The 19,592-nt window shown below is 47.0% G+C and overlaps 2 protein-coding genes across 2 annotated transcripts; one reads left to right on the plus strand and one right to left on the minus strand.

Annotated features, from left to right (window-relative positions):
- Positions 1 to 499: 499 nt before the first annotated feature.
- On the minus strand, positions 500 to 1,253 carry LOC120676757. The gene has a single exon (XM_039958087.1). The coding sequence runs from the start codon at positions 1,139 to 1,141 to the stop codon at positions 806 to 808; it is 336 nt and encodes a 111-aa protein (XP_039814021.1). The 5' UTR covers positions 1,142 to 1,253; the 3' UTR covers positions 500 to 805.
- Positions 1,254 to 13,185: 11,932 nt separating this feature from the next.
- LOC120674124 lies at positions 13,186 to 16,823 on the plus strand. Its single transcript, XM_039955246.1, has 3 exons — positions 13,186 to 13,781; positions 14,835 to 14,927; positions 15,019 to 16,823. The coding sequence occupies exons 1-3, from the start codon at positions 13,410 to 13,412 to the stop codon at positions 16,558 to 16,560; spliced, it is 2,007 nt and encodes a 668-aa protein (XP_039811180.1). The 5' UTR covers positions 13,186 to 13,409; the 3' UTR covers positions 16,561 to 16,823.
- Positions 16,824 to 19,592: the final 2,769 nt, after the last annotated feature.

Consider the following 19,592-nt stretch of genomic DNA (forward strand, 5'->3'; position numbering starts at 1 on the left):
CATTTCGTAGTGAGGGTGGCCCCCTGACCCCGGCAGAATGATGAGACGAGCCATTTGGGAATTTTCATGTGGTTCTTTTGGGTCACGGCTCACCAAAAAGACGCTCCCTTTTTCCTGGCCAGTGATTTTTTTTTACTGAGTTTTCCTAACTAGATCTTGCTCATATTTTGCCCTGCCTGGAATTCGGGCTGAAGAGGCATGAGCACAGGTAACCGGGACCTTTCTGAATTCTGAACACAAAAGATAGCTGTTGCCTCTTGCGTGAAGCAAGCTAAATAAACATCCCTGCTGTAATAATGGCCTTTGAATGAAGCAGAATGCATCAGTATTCAGTACATGCATTCATACTTTATGCAGTCCAGGCTCTGCATGGTAACATGGTCATACAAAGCTTAGCTGCTTAGGGGCCAATCAGCTAGTAGAATTATTTTAGACCGTAGTCCAGCTGACCATCGCGGGAGTCATTGATCAGTTCTCTGCTTCGTCAAAACATGGGTAGTGGCTCATGAAATTCACACTTCGTTCTTAAGTTTCGGTGTGGGCACAACGTCTCCTTTACAATCGTCGAGTCTATCTATCACCACTAATCCTACTACTACTGTACTGTACATCTTTCGTAGCATACTGCATCCGAACTGAAAGAATGACACGACAAGCCACCCAATGCAAGAAAGCTGCCTGCGATGTGCGATCTACCAGCTAGCATAGGCTGCAACTACGAGGAAGCAACCGGAAAAACGAAGAGGAGCCAGCCAGCAGGCAAACGCCATGGCAGTAGCACCTCGTTCGCCATGCTCGCGCGTCATCACGACTCGACGGCCTCCGGGATGCTCTGCAGCGCGGGCTTCCAGTGCGCCGCCTTGCAGTGGTGGTAGACCCGCCCGGCGCTCATGACGTCGGCCAGCAGCTGCGCCGCGGCCCGGCGACTCCTGAGCCCCTGGAGGCCGCCGGCCCTCTTCTCCATCAGCTCCTGCAGCTGCTTCCGGGTGATCCTGATGGTCACCTCCGCCGCCGCGTGCTCCTCCTTCCTCCCGCTCGTCCCGGCGGCGGCCGGCTCCTCGGCCTCCGCCGACGGCACGTCCCACTCGCCGTCGTCCGCCCACGACGTCACGGCGTGCTGCGTGACCGCGCAGTTGCCCATCGACGCGCGCGGTTCCCCTTCTCTTCTCCTCGCTGTTGCCGCCGCCGCTCTGCGATGCTGCTCGCGCTCTGGTTCGGAGTGATTACTGATTAGGTGGTCCTTGTGCGACCGGCGCCGCAGGGAGGCGTGGTTTTATAGTTTCATGGAACGGGGACTCCGGGACCGGGAGGCAAGCGGCGACCCAACGTTCTGCCGCGCGGGACTCCGACGTGGCCGAGCGCTTCCCGCGTGGACGCCGAGTTGGAAAGCGCCGAATGGTCGGGCGCCGTGGGGTCCCCCGGTCTGAACGCGGTGGCACGGGGGATCTCGGGCGGATGGGGCCCCGCCGGGCCGGGGCGGTCGCGGTGGGAACGCGGCTTTTCCCGGGGATTCCCCCAGCGCGGCACGGGCCACCGCTGGTGACCCGCGGCGGGCGGGCGCTTGGTTTTGCGGCTGGGACAGCGCATGCCCGCGGTTCCGTAGCCGCGTCCTAGCTGCCGGTCGTTGCACCTGCCGCCCTGTTTCATTGCCGGGCTGGCGGCGGTGGCCGGCGGCCTCGTCGGTGCGCGCGCGCCGCAGAATTTCGTTGCCGGTGCGCCGCGCTCTCTGCCACTTGCTCCTCCTCCTAGTACCATAGCTAGCAGTCTGTGATCGACGCGACGCGCTGCATTAGGCGACCTCCAACGGTGCCCCCCATCCCTCCCCCCACCCCATATCGGGGGAGCTATAGGGAGAAATCTGATCCAACGGTTTCTCCTATAGCTCCCCCTATATACAGGGGAGTTGAAACTCCCCTCACATATAGGGTGAGTTACAACTCCCCCTATATATCTAATCACACTGTTTCTTCACGATATTAATCACGTTTGAGCCCCGTAACATGATGATAATGTGTATTATGACAGTACAAATACTGTATGATTTTTTTAAATTAAAAAACGTTAAATAAATAGTTAGTTACTGAGTGATAGTATATAGGGGGAATAGATATGGGGGGAATGGTTGGAGAGAAGAAGTTATAGGGGGAGGAATCTTTTGGAGGAAGGTAGTAAAATATAGTAAATATTACGTTTGGGGGGAGTTGGATGGGGGGAATGGTTGGAGATAGCCTAGCATGTGCGTCCGAGTAGAGTAGACTTTTGATCTGCTAACAGTGCGGCAATGCCGGTGCACGTTCTGGACATGTTCCCTTTGTGACTTAGCCATGAAGGCCGTCAAGTGTAGAAGCTAACTGTGTGTGGAACTGTGGGTGGATGTACAACGCCCCGTGCCTTGATTGTACTAGTTATTAATCATGGTAATACTCCCATGACATGTGAACGGCCGATCTCGCCGTTTCATATACGTATCTAATCTGTGGACGACCAGCTTAATGTATCATGTATTGGTGTCTACCAGAAACGGGAAACCGACGGCCGAACTAACAGCGGAGTAGGGATCCGCCTGCGACGACCTACCACCCTTGTACCTTTGCAGCAGGTACGCAGGGGAGAAACTGTCAGGTTGCCACCTCGCGATGATGTCTAGGTTGCCTGTTGTTAGCTCGAGCAGTGAACACCACGTCAACGCGCTACCGAGACCGTTACTGTACATTGGTTCCGGCTCTCGATCGGTGAGACGTACATGTCGGCGCTCCTGTGCCGTCTGACGCCATGGCGACGGCGAAGGGCGTTCCAGTAGCAGGGCGTCTGGCTGGATAGACAGGACGAGCTGGCGGATCCATCCCACATTCCCATCCACCCCAGCTTGTCCGAGCGAGCACGCCGGTCGCCGGCCGGGCCGCGTCGTACTACGTCATCACTCATCGGGAACCAGTTGACCTGGATGATTGCGGGGAAGGAAACCAGGGGCGAGCTGAGCAGCACGAGTCGCGTGCTGCGGCTGCTCCGGATGAGATGAGAGGATCCTGCTGCTCCGTTGGCTCCTGCCACTTGGCGCGCCCGAGTATCGAGTTCGCTAGCTGCAGGTGTCACAAGTGACGACGACGACGACTGGCGAGAGTGTTTCAGGACAGTGGCCGCCGAGCGAAATCTTTGGTCCGGCAAAGGAGTCTCTTCTCTTGGGCGGCATGGCATGCACGAAAAGGTTACTTGCGTCTCTCCGGTGGCGCTGCCGTGTATGTGACTCCGCGAGAAGGAAAGACGTGCCGGGGTTCTCTCCCACGGTGGACGGCCGGAAACCGTCGGGAAGCCAAGTTCAGTAGACATCAGGTGCTGCTGCAACAGCCGGTGGCCTGCAAGGGGGCCATGGTGCGCTGCGCACTTTGTGGTTCAGGTCCTGTTTAGTTAAGTGCAAAAAAATTTGCATTGAAATTTTACTAATTTGAAATACTAAATGAAGTCTATTTATAAAATTTTTTACACAGATGTGTTGTAAATCGCGAGACGAATCTAATGATGCTAATTAATCCATGATTAATCAATAATTAGCGGATAGTTACTGTAGCATCACTGTTGCAAATCATGGATTAAGTAGGCTCATTAGATTCGTTTCGCGATTTACAGCCCATCTATGCAAAAAAATTTATAAATAGACTTTATTTAATACTATGTATCAAACTATTCGATGTGATGGTTTTTTTGTGTTTACGGGGTTTATGGGTTGGAGCTAAACAGGCAGGTGTGCTTCCGTTACGCCTCCTGCACGTCTAGCAGCCTGGTGGATTCCAGCAACACCACCCCGTGCTTTATCTAGCCCAGCAGGAGGCAGGAATGGAAGTTGGGGCGCAATTGTTCGAGAGGAACTTTGCAGGCTACGTCAGAAATCCTGGTACCTTTGGTGTGCCAGATCATGAAAGTGCCTAGCTCCTTTTTACGGTCTTATGATTTGACCTTGGAATCTACCTGTCTGAATCCCTTACTATTTTCGACCAGTCGCTGGATCCCTTATTATGCGGCCACAATATTGATCAGGATTTCTTCAGTTGCTTACCACTAGTAGTAGCCAGGATTTCTTCAGTTGCTTACCACTAGTAGTAGCCTCTGTTAGAAGACAACGACGAACAAACGATGAAGAATAGAAAGATCAAACCGCAAGAGACACAAAAATTTAACGTGGAAAACCCCTCTAATGCGAAGGGTAAAAACCACGGACGCCAGCCAGCAAGAATTTTACTATATCGGGTGTGTGTTTATAACACCTAATGGCAATTTACAAAAAGAATAATCGAATTGATGTTCTCCGGTGAAGCCTATGGGTTAGATATATAGGAGAGTCATATGGTCTCCTCAACTTCTACTAGCAATGTGGGATAAAAGTTTGCATCACATGGGCCTTTGGAATTTATTTGGAATAACTGAAATACTTAATAGGACAAGTCCAAATTCCAACAATCTCCCATCAGAATTTGGATCACAATATAACATACTCCACCTTGAGCCAAATTCTCTCTTGTAGCTCAAATCATACCATCACCTGAACACAACAAAGAACAAAACTTCTAGCGCCAAATAGTCTTTTGGGCTAAGCTCTCAAACCAACTAAGGTTGAGTAAAACTCAAACTTAGCTACAGGAATTGGTTTAGTCATCATATCAACTGGATTATCATGAGTACTGATCTTGCATACCTTCAGTTTACCTTGTGAAATAACATCATGAACATAATGGCACTTGACATCAATATGCTTTGTCCTCTCATGAAACATCTGATCTTTGGTGAGACAAATAACACTTTGACTGTCACAGAATAGATCAATGCAAGAATCAACTCCACACAGCTCAGCAAACAAACCTTTCAGCCAAACTGACTCCTTGCACGCTTCAGCAATAGCCATATATTCTGCTTCTGTGGTAGACATAGCAACAACAGGCTGCAAAATAGCCCTCCAACTCACAGCACAACTGCCAACAATGAACACATAATATGTGAGTGGCCTGCGCATATCCAAATCAACAGCATAATCTGAATCCACATAATCAATAAGTCCCTGATCAGTTCTCCCAAACTTCAAATAAGAATCTGCTGTCCCTCTGAGGTACCTGAAAATCCACTGAACTGCCTTCCAGTGTTCTTTACCAGGATTAGACATGTACCTGCTAACTAAACTCATAGCATATGATAAATCTGAGCGAGAGCAAACCATGACATACATCAAAGAACCAACAGCACTAGAATATGAGACTTTTGAAATGTCTTCAACATTCTCATCAGAGCTAGGACACTGAGCGGCTGACAATTTAAAGTGAGGTGCAATAGGAGTACTAACTGGCTTTGCATCATGCATATTGAAACGATGAAGAACCTTGTTAATGTAATTATGCTGACTACAAAATAATAAACCAAATTTTCTGTCTCTAGTAATCTCCATACCTAGAATTTTCTTAGGAGCACCAAGATCCTTTATATCAAATTCACTACTCAACAATTTCTTTAGTGTAGTGATTTCTTTTCTGCTTTTGGCAACAATAAGCATATCATCAACATATAACAGCAAGTATATAGGTGATCCATCAAAAATTTTAATGTAAACACAGCTATCATATTCAGATCTTTTAAACTCATGTAACAATATAAATGAATCAAACCTTTTATACCACAGACGAGGAGACTATTTCAAACCATACAAGGACTTCTTCAATTTGCAAACATAATTCTTCTTGCCTAGCACTATGAATCCTTCTGGCTGATCCATGTAAATTTCCTCCTCAAGCTCTCCATACAAAAATTCAGTCTTCATATCTAACTGTTCAAGCTCAAAATCATGTATAGCAACAATACTAAAGAAAATCCAAATTGAACTATGCTTCACAACTGGAGAGAATACATCATTATAATCAACACCAGGAATCTGACTGAAGCCTTTAGCAACTAACCTTGCCTTAAATCTTGGAGGCTCACTAGGAGACAACCCCTCCTTTCTTTTGAAAACTCATTTGCAGTGAACAGACTTCTTTTGCTTAGGCAAGCTCACAATCTCCCATGTGCCATTCTTCTCAAGAGATTGCATCTCCTCCTGCATAGCTGAGATCCACTTCTCCTTATCAACAGAATCAATGGCTTCAGAATATGTTGCTGGCTCACTAGCATCCTCCACCTGTTCAGCACAACTCAAAGCATAATAAGTCAGATTACACTTCTCAATTAAACGATTTGGAGGTCCACAACTCCTCTTTGATCTGCGAAGAGCAATAGGTAAATCTATATCCTCCTCCTGCTGCAAATCAGACTGTGAAACTAGAGGTGGGTTCTGAACAGTATCAGAAACACTATCTGAAATATCATTACCAACAACTTCATTTTCCTGGTCATCCATAAGCTCCACCTGCACGCTAACTTGTGGCTGCAATTTCTCAACTAAAACATCATCTGTGGACAAACTATCAGTAAACATCACAGATTCATTGAAAACAACACTTTTACTCATGAAAGTCTTTCTAGTTTCAGAATTCCATAATTTATATCCTTTGACTCCCGAACCATAACCAAGAAACAGACATTTAATAGCTCTAGACTCTAATTTCCCATTATCAACATGAGCATAAGCAGTGCAGCCAAAAACTCTCAAGTGTGAATAATCTGCAGGTGTACCAGACCATACCTCAATAGGAGTCTTCTTGTTGAGTGGAATAGAAGGCGATCTGTTGATCAAATAGCGTGCAGTATTAGCAGCCTCATCCCAAAAAATGCTTGTTCATACGGGCATTGGACAGCATGCAACGAGTCTTCGAGATAATGGTCATGTTCATGCGCTCGGCCACACCATTCTGCTACGGAGTATATGGGATGGTGTGATGCCTAACAATGCCTTCTTTTCTGCAATAATCATCAGAAGTATCCGAACAGAACTCTCCACCATTATCAGTCCGAAGCACCTTGACCTTCTTCTCAGTTTGTCTTTCTATCATAACTTTCCACTCTATAAAAATAGCAAAAGTATTATCTTTATTTTTCAGAAAATAAGGCCAGACTCTTCTAGAGTAATCATCAATAATGGTAAGCATATAACGAGCACCATCATATGAAGGCTTACGAGAAGGACCCCACAAATCAGCATGAACATAATCAAGTGTACCTTTTGTGGTATGAACAGAAGTATTGAATTTGACCCTCTTGTGCTTACCAAATACACAATGCTCACAGAACTTCTTGCCACTCAAAATGCAGCCATCCAGCAGGTTTCTCTTCATCAATTCTGTCATACCGAGTTCACTCATGTGTCCAAGACGCATATGCCAAAGGTCAGTCTTACTAGGTTTAGCATTAGCAACATTAGCAGCAGAAACAGAACCATACAAAGTACAACCTCTGAGAACATATAAATTTGAAGGATTGAGATCACCCAGCAAACATACAAGAGAACCTTTAGATACCTTCACAACTCCACTTGAACCGGTGTATTTGATTCCTTCTTTATCAAGTGTGCTCAACGAGATCAGATTTCTTTTCATCCCTAGTATGTGCCTCACATTCTTCAGTGTGCGAATCATGCCATCATGGGTCTTGATCTAAACAGAGCCAATGCCAACAATCTCACACGGGTTATCATCTCCCATGCGCACAAAATCACCGTTCTGCAAAGACTCATAGGAACTGAACCAATCTCTGTTAGTGCAGATATGAAAGGAACATGCAGAATCAAGAATCCACTCATCATGGCCAGCAACACAACCAGCAAAGACAACCAAACAATCTGACTCAGAGTTTTCACCAGCGCAAACAACACTAGCCTTACCATCAGATTTATTTTTTCTCTTCTCCTTATTCTGCAATTTCGAGCAATCCTCAATCATATGAGATTTCTTCTTGCAGTACTTGCAAAATAATTTCTTCTTGGGACCTTTGGACTGGGAGCGGCCTCTACCGTCATTGCTCTTGCTACGATCGTTGTTGTCACTGGATGATCTATGCTCTGATCTGCCTCTATCATGCAAGACGTCGTCCCTTGAGGACGATCCATCTGTCTGCACCATGCCTTTCATCTTCTCCTTAGACTGGAGTGCCTCACAAACTTCCGCAAGGATTAGTTCATCACGGCTTAATAGTATGGTGTCACGAAAACTTGCATAAGAACTTGGCAAAGAGCATAATAAGAGGAGACCTAAGTCCTCATCTTCATACTTAACCTCCATCGACCCTAGGTCAACAACGATCTCCTTGAAGACAGATAGGTGACCCATCACCGAATCACCCTCCTACATCTTAAGCATATACAGCTTCAACTTCATATGCAATTTACTGGTAAGATCCTTCGACATGCAGATCGATTCTAGTTTCATCCACAATTCTGCAGCAGTCTTTTCCTGCAGCACTTCTTGCAGAATATCATTAGATAGATGAAGCTGAATAAGAGAAAGAGCCTTACGGTCCTTGCGCTTATCCTCATCGGTCCACTCATCCTTCTTCTTCTTTTCGAATTTTTCCAGCGCCTCATCAAGATCATTGGTTTGTGCCAGAATAGCTCAAATCTTGACTTGCCACAACGAGAATCTCGTCTTGCAGTCCAACATCGGTAGATCATACTTCATCGACGCCATCACGAAACCCTAACTTGAAACCACGGCTCTGGTACCACTTGTTAGAAGGCAACGGCGAACAAACGACGAAGAACAAAAAGATCAAACCGCAAGAGACACAAGGATTTAACGTGGAAAACCCCTCCAATGCGAAGGGTAAAAACCACGGGCGTCAGCCAGCAAGAACTTTACTATATCGGGTGTATGTTTACAACGCCTAATGGCGGTTTACAAGAGGAATAATCAAATTGATGTTCTCCGGTGAAGCCTATGGGTTAGATATATATGAGAGTCACATGGTCTCCTCAACTTCTACTAGCAATGTGGGATAAAAATTTGCACCACATAGATCTTTGGGATTTATTTGGAATAACTAAAATACTTAATGGGCCAAGTCCAAATTTCAATAATCTCACACAAGAATTTGGATCACAATATAACAGCCTCAGCAAAACCTGAATGGTCTCTGAAGTCTGAAGGAAGGGACCAGCGCACAGCAGAATGAACTTGGATGAGAAAGCAAACTGAACGGAATCGATCGCTGGCAAAGGCAGTTGATGTGAACGGGATCTCAACCTGGCGATCGAGCCTCTTTACGTTCATGCGGTTAGTCTCTTTAGCGTGTCGTGGCCTCGTTAACTCCGCACCGTTCTGGACTTCTGGTAAGTAAACCAGGTGCCTGCAGGCCCCGGACTGTCGGTACAGCACACGGGCTCTGAATCTGCGTGCGGCCTAATTATGTTTCTTTGCGAAGCGCGAGTGTGATAGCGCCTCCGAGTTGACCTCCTTCCTCTTCTTAATTTGTTGCTTGTGAACCACACAGCTCTTGCTTCAGCGTTTCTCAGAGCCCGTAGAGACCGACACGGTGCGACGACCTCTCTGGCTCTCCGGGTCTCGGGAGCCTTGCGTCGTGGGCTTTGTTGCTCACGGCCACAGACGATCGGTTCCCGTAGCCCGTTGGGAGCTTGCACAGCTAGTCAGAACTGGCAAGGCTGCCGCAGATGCTGGGTTGATGGCTCATCGTTCGGGCACTCAAAGATCATGAAAGTGACACTAATACTTTGCACAAGTCCAGAATGCGGAGGATGCTGCCACTGCCATACCATACCATACGTTCTTCCTTCTCCGAAAACCGATGAACTTGGATCGAATAGAACACGCCACTGAAAAGTGGGGAAAAGAGGGACTCATCTTTCACCGAAAGGCAGACGACCTCAGTTGGAAAGGCACAGGAAGAATAGGGGTAGACAGTAGAGACCGATTTTGTTTGGTCGACTAGGCGTAACCGCCTTCTAACCGAGAGCAATGCTAAGTTAACGTGGTGCGCTGAAACGAGGGTTCGCAAAAATGGGTGCAGAAAGGGTGCGTGGCGTATATGACAAAACGTTATCACAATTCATAAAGCGCAGAAAATTTATTAAGCCACCTCGAATTAGTTGTGATTTGTGAACCACGCAGTGGGATCCGGGCATCCGGCGTCATTCCTGGCATCACCCATGCAGCTACCCGACGTACTAAATGAAAGCAAGCATCATTTTCAGATTCACAAATGGTCGCTTCGCGGTTCAGCTTTGCAGTGACATCATTTTGATCGGCAACGGTGACCACACATTCAAAAGTTTTTGTGTTTTTTTAATAAAAACAATGAAACACAGAGATTCGGGCAGAATAGAGATAGCGCCTTTTGTTTTAGGTAGCGAAAGCGTTTGCAGCTGCGCCGTTCTGCGATCCCCGTGAGAAAGACCAGCTATAGGAACACACGGAAGCATGCCTCAGAAAGCTGAACGATCTGACGGAAAGCCCGTGTTGGTAGCTGTTGTCTCGATTTGAACTCTAAAATGTCCCCTTGCAGCTGCAGCTCTTTGGTGCATGATTGGATAAGATATCGCGTACACGTGCTCTGTATTTCCATGGCATAGTATTTGGCAGCGGAGGAGGTCGCAGTCAACAAAATGCTCCAGGAACGGGAGGCTCTCCAGAACACATCGGGCGCACGTGTGGATCGACTCAGCCGCCCGAGCCAACATTTGCTCACCATTACTGAATCGGTTGCCTCTGATAAAAAAAATACTAGTGAGGTGAACCGCGCATTTAACGGTTAGTATTGATATTCTAAATATGTCTTACTTTTTTTATCTAATTATTATTCGTAAATTTAAATCTTTCTCATCACATGCTACTTATTTCAATAATTAAGAGCACTTTTCTGCTGCTAGTGCAGTGGTGCCTCCTTTTGTCTACATCTTTCTTCGTCATTGATGTGGCTACATGGCAAGCACACAACCCTAATCCTGTGACAGACTGTCTATCGCCTCGATCTTAGCTACTACCAGTCGCTAGTAGTAGTAGTAACATGTTTCCTATCTGTCTGCCCTTGTAGTAATGCTACTCACTGCTCAGTTCAACTGACTCAGTTGTTTTTTTGCTAGTTTTCCTACTTTATTATTCTCTTAGTCGTCCGTTGCTACTATGTTTAATTCTGTCGTCTGTTGCATGGTGCCATGCTTCCATGGCCTACCTTTTGTTGGGGAACAATCGAAACAAGTTTCTTACTTTTTGGAAGCCAACAAATCTCCATCGTGCAAAGCATAAGATATACGTGTGGTAAAACATGTTAATTATTTGTGTAGCTAGTCTCTATAGGTAACACGATATGTAGCTTGATATGCAAAATGATGGATAAATTTATATTTATAAATAGAAATGTATTTTAATATTATTGGTGGGTAATTTATAAATATGTATATGAGTATTTTAGGTTATTTTTTTATAATGACAGTGATGGGTAATTTTAATTTTTTTTCTCCGATTAACGTGGAAATTTCTAGATTTTGAGAGCAAATATGGAGGCTCCGTTTATTGCCAAATAATAAGATAATAGATAGATTATATTACTCCTCAATCCAGGTTATGGCAACGCTTTCAATGCTTAAAAACAGGAACCATGATCGCCAACTCGACCAACTTGTTCCAAGATGTCCAGAGAGGCCAACAGGAGCGAAAAAAAAAACAAGGGGTCGCCACTTCCATGGGAACTCGGAATTTCTGAGCAGATACGAGGCAGCAACTCGTTGTCGTTGCCCCGGTCGCGGGCCTGCAGGCAGGTGAGGCGATGTGCATGGATAGCCTAACAGCGATCTTGGTCGCGGGCAAATCCGATTTTTTTTTCATTTGGTAAAGCTAGTCTCGGACCGGACACCAATCTTGATCATTGAACACTTCGCAAGCGTGCAAACATCGAGAAAAGAAATCGCCGAGAAAAAAAAAAGTGATGAGAAACGAGCACCGATTCCACTTTGCTTGTGGGAACGACGTGGCGGTGGTGGAATCTCCGGTTGCCTCGCCCGGTCAGATTCTCCCATTGACCACCGGTGACCTCCTATGGTCGACCTCCGGTGGCGCCACTTGTTCTACTTTGAGACTCAATATAATTAGGCCTTTTTTCATAGAGGCGTCTGAATAATTACAATCCATCGGACGCTCAACGGAGGGACTAAGCAACGACTTCTGGGCCTCTAATGGGCCCGCATGACCTTGTGGAGACTTGATTGTTTGGCCCAAGAAAATTTGTAGCGTTTTTCTCTAGTCCCCCGGAAGGAAATACTCCCTCCATTCTCTATTAATAGTCCTATTTCACTTTGACATAATGATTAAGGAAAAGCAAGCTTGCTTATCATTTAAATTAATGTAACACAAAGTTTTTTGCTAGTTCCACAATGTCTTTGCTAGAAACTTCTCGTTACTTGTGCTATTTATTGCCATGGTCCTTATCAATAACAAATATGACTATCATTTGTAAATATTTGAGTTTTGATAATGGCACTATTATAGGAGAATGGAGGGAGTAGAAATTTTTAATCAAAGCAGGTAGTACTGCAGTAATCTGATCTTTCGCCCGCGCCCGTTTCAATCGATCGGTTTTGCTCAGCTGTACAGGCAAGGCGCGTGCATCGCCCACGGACGAGACCATCAATTTCAGGCAAGTCTTTTCTTCCCCCTACTAGCAGGAGTATTAAAAAGCAGCACGGCACACCTTCGCGCCGTGCATGAACAGCGGCGGCCGTTAATCACAGGTGCTTGCCCTTTTGGAGTCGCTTTAGCCATGACGACGGAGGTTGCATTGATGATTACTGCTGGCCTTTTTGATTGCGGGTTGCGCCAGGCGCATCAGGTGGTGCTAATAAGTTGCTGTACCGTCTATGGTAGACTGGCGGGTAGGAGAATCCGGCGCTCGATGTGCCGTGCTTTTCTCGACTCTTTGGTGCGAGATGATTAAATCAGAGCCCAGCCGTTTTCTCGTACCGCGCGTACAGGATTTTTGAATCGGGTAGACTTTCAAAATTAAGATGTTGAACCAGAAACATAACGTTAAGATGTTGAACCAGAAACATAACGTTAACGTGCCAAACGAGACATTACATGAAATAATGCCAAATCAAGAATTCTGTGAACAAACAGGCGATGCTAATCTCCTCTCCTGAGCTCCAAAACTCATGTCATGTCTCTCCTCTCGATTCACAGATGGAAGCTCGTAGGTTTCTGGCCGCCTCGTGCTAAAGCCTGAAAAAGGCTAATGCGAGCGTCAAGGCCACGGGCACGGAGAGGGAGACAATCCCACGCTGTGAAGCCGTCCTCAGGCTCACGCTAGTCACAGTACTCGCCCCGCCACGCCGCCAGGCGCCACCACAGGAGGGGGGCAGCGGCGTCGGATACCCCCAGATCTCACGCGCCCCACCACACCCGCGCTGCTGCTATTCACGACGAGTGCCACTGCGGCAACGCACTGCCCCCCGCGCGAGCGCCTCCACCTCGGCCACCCATCCGCAGCGTCCGGCCATGGCGCGCCCCGGCAGCCACCGCGCCCGCCGCCCGCCGCCTCCGGCCAGCCCCGACCCGCGGGTCGCCGCCGCCACTCCCCCGCGGCCCGGGTCCGCCTCCCGCCGCCGCGCCCGCCGGGTCCGCGTCCAGAGCCCCTCCCTCGCGGCCGCTCGCCGCGGGGCCGCCCCGCCGACGCCGACGCCGCAGCCCCCTCCGGAGACCCCGCCGGTCCGGTGGCCCCTGGACGCCGGCGACGCGGGCGCTCGCTCCGCCTCCCGTCCCGCGGCGGGCGCGGCCCTGTCGGTGCGGGAGATCGCCGCGGCGCTGTGGCGAATGCAGCCGCCGCAGGCGCCGCCGCCGGGTCCCTGGAGGGCGCGACGGAGGGCTGAGGTAAGCACTGCCGCGAGATCTCTGTGAATCCGGTGCTTCAGTGTCGTGTCGCGATTGTTGTGTCCTAGGGTTGTAGATGGCGATGCTTCGGTAGAGTGGCTGGTGTCGGCTGTGACACTTTTGGCACATAGCTCATCATTTTTTTGTGTAGTTTTGGAGAAATGTCGGTATCGATTGCTGGGGATTGCCCGTGTCTGGTACACTCATTCTGCTTCACTTGCCGAAGCTGCATTCGCTTTGTGCTTTTCTGACCATTTCTGTTGCAGGCTCATGTCAGTCTATTGAAGTATTACTCTCAAGTACCAATGCTTCGGTTAAACTAGCGTTGAGGTTTTCCAGTGGTGGAGAAACCTTTTTGTTATTGTGTGTGCTTTGGTGTTTTGCTCAGCCTTAGAGCAACATGCTAATGTTTGTGCATCCACGATGAACAATTTCAAACTTATAGGGTCAAATTATGTGGAAACGTTATGTTTGGCATAAAATTAGGATTTCAAAAGGTTACACTTACACCATCTCAAGGCCATTTGTTGGAGTGACGAATTTGTTTGTATGTCTATATCTAGTTGACACTTTTAGGATCATGAGTTTTCTGTTAGTACAAGGACAATATTGTGATAGTTTGTCTCACGCTAGATCTAGTTAAATCAGTTTTTGGTTTGGTCCATTTTGCCTATCATTGCTGTCCAGGCCATTGTTTTTTGACTTTTAGATTTATTCATCAGGTCAGCCAAAATAATGAGGTATCAGTTATCACAATCCATGAATTTTTAATAGTCTAGTCTTATTTGAGTGTAGGGGTGTAACTATTGTGCTCCAGTAGTCCATAGATAGCCCTTGTCAATTGTTATTCTAAGTGCTTGATGATGGTAGTTTCCCATGTCAAGAGTAATTTAATGCCACACTAATTGCTTGATACTTAGGCAGTAATGCTTCAGCAGATCTGCTTTTTGTTTGTTGTTTTACCCATTTCACATGCTATGTCATAATAAGTAGATCTTGCCTTTTTTTTAATGTCACTGTTCAGCTAATAATTCCTGCTGTTGGAAACTGCAGCCTTGTTCAAAGCGCCCGCACACGCCTGACCATTGTCAGCATTACAAAGCAGTCATCCAAGGAAGGACAGGGAATAGGACTGTTAACAATGAGGTAGCCTACTTATGTCCTTAAGGAAAATTGCCATTCTAGGATCTTTACCAAACTCTGTTTGATCTGACATGTGTATGTTTACTACAAATAGATGGAAGCTCATTCTGCAGCGCGTCAAATAGAACCAGAAATGGCAACAAAGTGGAACCATCAATTCATGAAAGCTTCCCGGGTTGTGGATGATGATTACTTTGAACACAATCTAAGGGATACTGGTGGACTAATCTATTCACTAAAGGAGGAGCTTATGGTGGCTCAGGACCGGATTCATGAGCTTGAAGCAGAGTGTCGATCTACAAAGAAGCAGCTTGATCACTTGTTGAAGAATCTTGCTGAGGAAAAGGCTTCATGGAAGAGTAGGGAGCACAGTAAGGTTCACCATATCGTAGATGCTGTCAAGGAGGAACTCAATCGAGAGAGGAAACAGAGGCAGCGTGCAGAAATGATGAACTCCAAACTCCTCAATGATCTGTCTGAGATGAAGCTTGCTGCAAAGCGTTATTTGCAAGATTATGAGAAGGAGAGGAAGGCTCGGGTGCTCATGGAAGAGGTTTGTGATGAATTAGCAAAGGAGATTGCAGAAGACAAAGCTGAGGTTGAGGCTATGAGAAGGGAATCGATGAAGATCAGAGATGAATTGGAGGAAGAGAAGAAGATGCTTCAGATGGCTGAAGTTTGGCGTGAAGAGAGGGTGCAAATGAAGCTTGTTGATGCAAAGCTGACACTTGAGAACAAGTATTGTCAGCTGAGCAAACTTCAGGATGAGCTTGAGGATTTTCTTTGTTCCCAGCCAGGCAGTAATAATATGGAAAAAGGAACAGTAAGGGAAGCAGAAAGGCTCAGGGAAGCAATCTGCTCTACGAAGATCAAAGGTATCAAGGAATTTTCTTACATACCCCCTCCTCCTACAGAGGACATTTTTGCTGTATTTGAAGAACTCAAGCAAAGGGAAGATACTGCAGAGAAAGTGATTGTGCAATGTAATGGAAATAGGTCCAAGAGTTCTGCATCAAAAGCCTGTACAGTTAGTCCTGAAACTGACATGTTCTTGGAGAATCACGAAAGCAGACATTGCAATCAGCCTAGCACCTGTAATGAGGTGGAAGATGACAGTGGATGGGAAACAGTCAGCCAAGTTGAGGAGAATGGCTATAGCAATTCACCAGGCGGAAGTGAACCGTCTGTAAATGGCTTCTGTGCAGAAAACGATGCTTCAGTGAGTGGGACTGATTGGGATGAAAACTGTGACAATGACCAGTCACATAGTGAGATCAGTGAAGTTTGTTCAGCAACAGCAGGGAGGTCTCGGAACAAAAGGTCATTTGTCGGACTCTGGAGATCATCAAACAGTGTTGACCAAAAGAAAATGGGACTCAATGGTAGATTATCGAACGCCAGGATGTCAAATGTTGCCGAATCTCCTGATCTAAAGAACGGCGAAGTGTATGACAGTCCGCAAAGTGCAGGGCAATGGAGGCCAGACCTGCTGAACCCGGACATTGTCCGAGCCATAAAAGGATGCATTGAATGGCCCCGAGGAGTGCAGAAGCACAACTTGAAGTCCAAGCTTCTGGAGGCAAGGATTGACGGCAGTAAGGTCCAACTGCGTCAAGCATTGAAGCAGAAGATATAGCATGGTCAGTCACATTCTAGATGGAAACAGGATATCATGATGCCTCTGCTCGTGGTGCTGCTTCAGCTAGAACAGGCAGCGCCTCGCGAGAGGAATTGTTGCAGCAGCGATTGGCAACTGATTGATGGCTGACGGACCACCTAGTAGCCTAAATGAAACTGTTAGCCCGATGTAATCACAACTGTCCTGTGTAGAAGTATTTTAATCAATAAGCAATGCAATCATTCGATCGCACTAACGGATACCTTCATTTGTTTCCTTCATAAGATCCGCTAACGAATTGCTACCACAGTATGTTACCGGCGCTGTACTTGTAAAACTCCTTGGTTGCTGACCAAACCATGTCAGTTTTCTGCGAAAAGTCTGGTTCACTCTGCCATTGCAATTTCCCTTGCACGACTCTGGCAAACCGCTCCGAGGACCAAACAAGGCCACAAGGTATGTTCGACGATCTTACTAGAAAAAAAGTCTGCTCGACGGGTGTTCATGGAAAGTGGGAACTGCAAGGTGTCCAGCCCAAGAAGAATTCTCAGGGCATTTGTGCTGCGAAATGGCTGCTTCCGAGCCGTGCCTCTGAAAAGTTAGAAAGCAGATTACGAAGTCGTGCGCATTAGCACCAACGAGGAATATGATGGCGCACGCAAAAGAAAGAAGAATATGGAGCAAAAGAAAAAAAAAACTCTAGCAGAAAGCGATGGCAGTGTTCAGCCTAACTTAACCATAGCCACGAAAATTTGTTCTCCGAGCTCAACTTAAACATCCCTGCCACAAATCGTGCCGATCTGCGGCCAGAACCGAATAGCCGAACAGGTGGGGTTTTTGCTCTACGAGGGTGCCCGTGGAAAGTAGAACCGGGAACCTGTCGAAAACATTGTTCAGGACATTTCTGCTGGGAAACCGAACCGGAAATCTGAAAAGTGAGTGAGTGACATGTCAGGACTACGAGGTCAAGCGACAAGGAATATAATGGCTCATACGAAAGGAATACGAAAACGATGCGCGGAACACCACCTCCTGACAAAAAAACAAACAAACTGTAGAAGGAACAGAAAGCGATATCCCATTGTCTCGTGAGGCTGAAACAAAATAAAAATCCTACGAGCTCAAAAAACAAAAAGAAATCCCATTGTGACCAAGCAGTCGAGAGCCAATACCTCTGACGAGCCACCGAGTCACGGTCATGGCACCGGGTTCCGGGAGCATATACAATTAAGTCCCCTACGCGCGTGTACCGTGGTGTGGTGGTACGTGTCATGGGTTCATGGCCCTGGGGGCATTCAGGCCGAGACGTGACGCGTCAGGGATGAGGGCGATCAGGTGTGTTCGGGTCCGGCGTCCGCGGCCGTTGGCCGCCCTGTTCCTACAGGACTAACCAGCTGGCTAGTCAGCTCGTGTCGCGTCGCGCGGCGGCCCTGAGCTTTGTGAGGCTGCGCGGGGACGGAGGGTTTGCCGGGGCAGGTGTGGAGGGCTCCCCTCTCCCGCCTGGCCTCGCGGTGGTTGCGTCCGCCCCAAGAGCTCATCGTGTGTGCTCTGCTCGTCCTGTGTGTGGCCGGCAAGTGTGGGTAGCAGCCGAGCAGGGGCGCCACCTGGCTGATTGGAGTCCGGAGTTTATCTAACTGCAAGCCGTTGGTGAACGGAACGGGTTTTGTGTCGACGTGTTGCCGTGTTGGTATGGAGTTGTGTTGATCTTTTTGACGGCAAAGGATAGGAGAAGAGGGCCCAATCCTGTGGCTGGCAGGTTCTTTGAGACTTGAGAGTATGCATTTATCATCTCCTCTGCCGTCTCTTGTTCTTGTACTGCTGCCGGAACGGCTGGGCGACGTGTACCAGGACAGCAGAGACGGCCAAAACAAGTTTTCGCGGCCCATGCAATTAGCGTCGAGTCATTGCTTCAGAAGCACTGCAACTGCAACCGTGACATCTGTCCCAAACGGAGCACCAATCATGCAGCATGAGACGTGGTAGCTGCTAGCATCCTATCTGATAAAATTAAAGCCGCGAACTCGTAATGTCATTCCTAGGGGTGTCAATTGCTAACTATTAGGTGCCTCTTCAACTCTCTCTAATTCAAAATTTTGTATTAATTCTCCAAATTCATATCTCAATTTAGAAAACTAGTACAAAATTTTAAACTAAAAAGGGTTGGAGATGCATCTAAGGGTCAACCATTTGCACCCCTAGTCATTCCCATCTCCTGACTCCTGGCGCCTTCTTTTCAGTGGGGTTTCTTTTCTCAAAGGATCTACAGAGGAGGCTGGCGCACGGTAAGCCATGAACTGTGAGACGAGAGGCCGTGGGCGGAGTGCACGTTCACGACATACATCGCTGGTAGAGAGGGAGGAGCTCTAAGAGCGGAAGGAAACCACACGAACGACACACGACATGGAAGAGATGGGCTACAGTGGGCGAGGGCCGGTTTGGGGGAGGGCAGGCAGCGGACCGCCAGGGCCATGGAGTTTGGGAACCCAAGATCATATAGGAAATTAATATATAGAATTTTCTAGTTAGATCATTTTTCTCAAGACAACTCTAATACTAGGGCCATGGAGCTTGGGGGGGGCATATAGGTAATTGTGGGTGGGTGGGGGTCATATAGGTATTTGATACATAAAATTTTCTATTTAGATGATTTTTTCAAGATAACTCTAATGTTGATTTGGATAATTTTTTCCTTTGAACTTAAAGTGCTACAAGTATCTTTGCCAGAAGAATTGTTGTCAGCAACTATGATTCTTTAGTTTGTTAAAGCTACATATTGCAATTCGAATGTCCCAATTGCATATCGGATCTTCGATCAACTATTCCAGTTACATTAGCATCTGCTGAAGAAAGTTTCTTCAAATTGAAACTGTTCAAAATTATTTAAAATCAATTATGTTACAAGAAAGATTGAATTGCATGACTATTTGTATCATTAAGAAGGATATTTTGGATGATATTAATCTTGATATAGTTCTTGAAGATTTTGCATCAAGAAATACCTAAAGGCGATTTTTTACAAGGTACTGAAGTTTTATATTTTTATTTGAGGT

The sequence above is a fragment of the Panicum virgatum genome, chromosome 5N (genome assembly GCF_016808335.1).
Source record: "Panicum virgatum strain AP13 chromosome 5N, P.virgatum_v5, whole genome shotgun sequence".
Lineage (NCBI taxonomy): Eukaryota > Viridiplantae > Streptophyta > Magnoliopsida > Poales > Poaceae > Panicum > Panicum virgatum.

Coding starts and splice junctions, on each gene's coding strand:
- LOC120676757 (XM_039958087.1), bottom strand. CDS start 1,141: ATGGGCAACTGCGCGGTCACGCAGCACGCCGTGACGTCGTGGGCGGAC.
- LOC120674124 (XM_039955246.1), top strand. CDS start 13,410: ATGGCGCGCCCCGGCAGCCACCGCGCCCGCCGCCCGCCGCCTCCGGCC. Junction 13,782..14,834: donor GGGCGCGACGGAGGGCTGAG/GTAAGCACTGCC, acceptor TGGAAACTGCAG/CCTTGTTCAAAGCGCCCGCA. Junction 14,928..15,018: donor ATAGGACTGTTAACAATGAG/GTAGCCTACTTA, acceptor TACTACAAATAG/ATGGAAGCTCATTCTGCAGC.